Source organism: Capsicum annuum, chromosome 11, assembly GCF_002878395.1.
Source record: "Capsicum annuum cultivar UCD-10X-F1 chromosome 11, UCD10Xv1.1, whole genome shotgun sequence".
Classification (NCBI taxonomy): domain Eukaryota; kingdom Viridiplantae; phylum Streptophyta; class Magnoliopsida; order Solanales; family Solanaceae; genus Capsicum; species Capsicum annuum.
In genome coordinates, this window is record NC_061121.1 from 37,817,680 (window position 1) to 37,823,245 (window position 5,566).

The following is a 5,566-nucleotide window of genomic DNA, read 5'->3' on the forward strand; positions in this document are numbered from 1 at the left end:
CCGCGAGTGAGAGCATATCGCAGAAAATCCTTATCAAACAAAAAATTGATGAGAAGAGCTCATTATCTCCATATGCCTACTAGCTTTCAAAAAAAGTCGATTATGAAAGGTGTGTTTCGCTAAAAATATTTTTCAAGAGAAATAAAATATAATTTAAATAAACATTACGGGAGTTGAAATGGAGCATGGTTGTGGGTAGGGGTGCTCATGGGTTTGGTTAAAAATCAAATCGAATCGTAAACCGAACCAAATCGATTAAAAAAAACTGACGTTTGGTTTGGTTTAGTTAGATTTGATTTTAAATTTTAAAAAGTCGATGTTATTTGGTTTGGTTATAATTTTACTTAAAAAAAACCGTGAAAATAACCAAACCAAACCGATAAATTTTATATATATATATATATATATATATATATATATATATATATATATATATAATTTATAAATAAAATATAGATATTTTAATAAATTTAATGTAAAATTAAATTTTAATCTATGTCTAGTCCAACCAATACTTTAGCCCAATTACCCAAAGCCCCAAACCCAAGTCCAACTCTACCTACTATTACTAATAAGTTAAGTTAACCCTACGGTCCCTACCTCACTTTTTCTACTTCAGTTTTCACAATACGAGTTACCATGATTCCTGATTTAAATGGTAGTTTTATATTTCCTTATTTATTCAATCATTTCCCTATATGATTAGCTCACCTAGCTAGTCTTTAAAGCAAACAGATAACTCAAATTTGTCCAATTATGTCTCTTCTTGCAGTACAGTGCAACAGAATAAGAAGCTCTGTTTTACAATGTACATATAAGTGTTTGTATGTTGTTGGATAATCTTAGTGCCTACAATACAAAGTTGGTACTTTTCATCTCAATGTTGATTTTGTTTAATATGTTTGTTCTAATTTTCAAGAATTTATAGTGTCATTTGTCTATCACTGTACAAATATTTCATAAGAAATTGTTCAATGTGATACTCTTTTCTGAATTAATTCTAAAGATGGTTAGAGTAGGCTAGTCAATAACCGAAAAAATTGAAAAACCAAACCAAATCGAACCAAACCCAGAAGAACCAAACCGACGATTATTTTCTTTTTGTGGTTTGGTTTCGAAAATTTAAAAACCGACTAAATTAATTTTGATTATAATTTTAACCACTAGCCGATCTAAACCGGCCCATGAACACCCTAGCTGTGGGGGAAGAGGGATGAGATAGCGTCAAGAAAATGGAAAAGACACAAATAATGTGAATAAAATACTACCTGTGGAGTTCGTTTTTTCTACTTTGAGAAATAATTTTTCTCATTTTTAAAAAAAATATTTAAAAAAAATTATTTTCTTAAAAATAATATTTTTCAAAACTGTTGACCAAGCGAGCAAGGTAAATATTTTCCTCCGCACCGAACACAACCTAAAAGAAAAGGTCTATAGAAACAGCTCAATCCAACATGCAACCCCTCCCCCTCTACCCTAACAAAACAAGATCGATCAAGGTCCTTAGAATAAGGGAACATATCAAACATGTGTAGCTCAACTCAGAATCCAATATTCCTTTTAGCAGACAAGAATTGACATTTAATAATGATCGTATCAGAATCATATCACATCCATATCCCGTTATTCAATTCCCATCTCTGTCATTGAATTGGATACATTAATACTACTACTGCCAAATACATTTATGTAAAAATAGGTAAATAGATTAAATTCAAGAAAATGTTGAGCCATTTGAACAAATATTTGTCAACCTTGTGTGATTAAACGATATCATCGATCATGTGTCCGAAAAGTGACAAGCCAACAAAAAACCTCGCTAGTACTAAGGGGCAATTGGTTTGTCTACATTGTGTGCCGCGATGATGGAGGGGGGTTCGAGGACCCCATAAGTAGCAAAAAGGGAAGTAAAATACATAAACTGTATACCGTCACAAATCTTGGCTGCTCATTTTGAGTCGTCTTGATGGTGAACCGGGTGATGTTGGCGAAGAGGGCATGGAAGAATCGGTGGAATGTACAGATGAATCAGTACAAAGGGAGGATAAAAATACTTTGGGGGATGACGGGGAGGAAGTGGATGGTGGTGAAGGTGTTGATGAGAGGTCAAGTGATGGTGAGGGCGATGGTGAAGGCGACAAAGATGGTGAAGGTGAGAGAGTTGGGGTTGATGAATCATCAGACGAAGATTCTGGCAACTTTCTCTTGTTCATTCCTTTTTCTTCCCCTCTAAATCGATCCTCGTTGAACATGTAACTCTTCAAACGTTTTACATCCGCCAATTGCACCGGCTTCAGTAGGAAATCTTCAGCGCCTTCTTCCAGACATCTGTTATAGAATTAGAATCAGTTTAATTACGAGAGTCTCACTAAAAAACTCTAAATTCTGCACTACCAACGATAATATCATAGCTCTGAGGAAGCGATTCCTCTCCAAGATAAGTAACTAATTTAAGTTAAAGAGCAAACATCCTTTTTCCAAATTTGTTTCTTAAAGGCATTTCTTCCTCATAAACAATCTTAAAGCCACAACTTTTACAATGCGACCTTCAAACAATGCTTTATGCAACGACATTTATTCGTGGTACAACAAAATTGCATATAAAGCTAAACATTAATTAGTGGCATACTAAAATTGCATATATTGTTAATCCAAACTTTACTAGAATAAGAACATGCATTCTTCTTTATAATACTAAATACAACTATTGAATAAGCAGACAAAGAGATGCTCTGAACTATGATATTGTAAAGTACGAATCCAACTACTCTTTTTTTTGGTATATGACATTAAACTAATGAAGTGGTTGTTCATACATTGTTTTTGGTCATGCAAGAAACTGGCTGAACAATAATAATAACTGATCACAACTTCCAAAATATGCAAGTCAAAACCTTATTTTATCACAATTGATTAATTAAAGAATCAAACAGATCTTGAAAGCACATGTACATAGGATCCATAAAGATTTGATGCTATCTTTAATTTAATTGCAAGATAGCTTTAGGTTGTCAGTGTTACTTCCTCGATTATTTATTTTTTCTTAAATTAATTGGAAGATAGCTTTAGGTTGTCAATGGGACTACCCTTCTAGTTTTATTAAGTTTCCTTCTCTCTTTGGAGTCTGTGGGAGAGCCAAGATTTTTAACAAGGAGATTCAAAATATAAAGATATAAACGCAAAAACAAGCCAAAGATTTCAACATATAGTATACATACCTCAAGAAAATGAACCTATCTACACAGTGTCCGGAGAAGGATGTCAATTGACTCCCATTGAACAAGGGTGGCTCCGCCCCTCAATGGGGTATTACTAAAGTTCTTAGACTCTTTTTTGAAAAAGTAAATGCAATGTCAATTAGTATTTGCTTCGTTCCATTCATTTAAGACTAGAGAATTCCAGAAGTTCCTAAATCTATAAACATCTAATCACACAAGGTTCCAAAGCAAAAGTCACTAGCAAAAATATATTCAACGTTTTCATGTATTCTATTTTATAAATTCACTAGTCAAACAGAATATATCAAGGCACACAAGGAAATAAGAAGTACAAAATCCAGCAGCAAGTGAATTTAAAAGTACCTGTCAATTCTAGCCAAAACATTTTCAGAAGACATGATTACAACTGGAATTTCCCTAAAAGATGAGCCCTGTTTCACAAATACAAATTTGGAAACTTAAGTACATTGATTAAATTTTTCCTATAAGAAACTCAGACATTAATCTTTCAAGCAAAAAGGATCAGCTCGGACCTCTTGGTCATGTGGCAACAACTTTACCGGTTCCACTGAGGCTCTCCTTCATTGCAAGCAACATAAACTAAATGAACAATGAAAAGAAAGGGCAAAACAAGTACCTTAATCTTTTTGAGCAAATCATAACCAGTCATTCCAGGCATACAATAATCTGTAATTATCAGATCCACCTTCAAACCCTAACATCACAAAAATAAAATATCAAAATCTATTAAAAAAATCCAACAAAAAAATCACAAAAATTCCTTACATCAATGCTAACAGAACTCTCTTCTCCGTCCAATCCAAGATACTTCAATGCTCTCATCCCACTATCCACAGTAGTCACTGTACAATTTCAATAAAACACACACTTCAAACTCCCACTTTTTCACAAAAAAAATAAATTATTACTCCCTCCATTTCAATTTATTTAACCTAGTTTAACTCAGATACAAAGTTTAAAAAACTAAAGAAAGTTTTAAAGCTCGGAGACTTAAATTAAAGATATGTCAAATTTAAATTAAAAACACGTCAAATGTATCAAATATCATTTAATCTTATGCTCTTCGACATATTAAAATTAAAGAATTGCTAAAAAACGAAAGAGACTTTTTTTTTTGTACAAAACATGATGAAACTAAAGAGTTGCTAACAAATTAAAAGGTCATTCCTTTTTAGACAGACTAAAATGAAAAGTAGGCCAAACAAATCAAAACGGGACAAAGTACAAAATTTTCACCTTTACAAGAAGTAATTTTGAGGAGACGTTCAATAACAATTCTATCCACAAGACTATCATCAACAGCAAGAACATGAACCTCATGAGTAATCTCCCTTAACTCACCCAACTCCTCCACCATCTCCGCCTTACGCCGCCGTGAAAATACACCATTTCTTGCCATTTTAGTACACAACACTAACAATAAATGCAACAAAAATGGAACAAAAACCACAAATATTATAGTAAAATGAGAAAACCCCAGTTTTTTTCTTGGGAAAATATGTGGGAAATTGAATGTTCTAGAATTTTGGGGGAAAAAATACCAAGAAAATTAAGAAGAGGAGTAGGAAATGGAGAACATATTAAAAAGAGAGGAGAGTGTGTGTGTGATATAAATGTCTCTGTCTTGTTCATGGGTACAATATACATGTCCTCGTTTCTTTTTCTTTAAAAAAAAAATATTTTAATGAATATTTAGTAGCCGTTTCAATATGAAAATTAAAATTTTTAAGAATTGGAGTTGAAATTGTGTTTGATCATGTCTTTTTTGAAAAAAAAATTTAGAATTTTGAAAAAAAATTTAAAATATGACTTTATGCCCCAATTTTTACAAACTATCAAAATTATCCAACTAAAATTTACCTACTAACGAAAAAGAACACAATTAGCCGCTTTTATAAAAATAATTACATATACATCACCATATTTAATGAATTTCAATTATGATGTATATAATATTTAATTATGATGTATATAATATTTACATTAATAGTTGTTTTGTCATATTTAAAAATTTTAAATATGGGTTTATATTAACAGATCACTACTTTCTATTTTTTAGGTAACAAATATTATCTTTCAAATAAATTTACTTTTTTTTAGTAATTTATTTCCTTTATTTTTCGTTCCTAAAAAATAGGAAATGATGAGTTGTTATTAAATTTTAGGGTGCCGCTAATTTATTTTTTAAATTTTTTTATACATGAAAGATTTTACTGTGTGTAAATAAATTATTTTTATGTAAAATATACTTTGCATATTTATGGTATATTATATCATATACCATAAATATATAAATATACTTAGTATGTTTCTTTATACTTTATATA

The 5,566-nt window shown here is 31.2% G+C and overlaps 1 protein-coding gene across 1 annotated transcript; it reads right to left on the minus strand.

Annotated features, from left to right (window-relative positions):
- Positions 1-1,643: 1,643 nt before the first annotated feature.
- Positions 1,644-4,879, minus strand: LOC107848380 (two-component response regulator ARR5). The gene is made up of 5 exons (XM_016693143.2): positions 4,476-4,879; positions 4,005-4,081; positions 3,856-3,933; positions 3,582-3,649; positions 1,644-2,328 (listed from the first exon to the last, which is right to left on the minus strand). The coding sequence occupies exons 1-5, from the start codon at positions 4,636-4,638 to the stop codon at positions 1,932-1,934; spliced, it is 783 nt and encodes a 260-aa protein (XP_016548629.1). The 5' UTR covers positions 4,639-4,879; the 3' UTR covers positions 1,644-1,931.
- Positions 4,880-5,566: the final 687 nt, after the last annotated feature.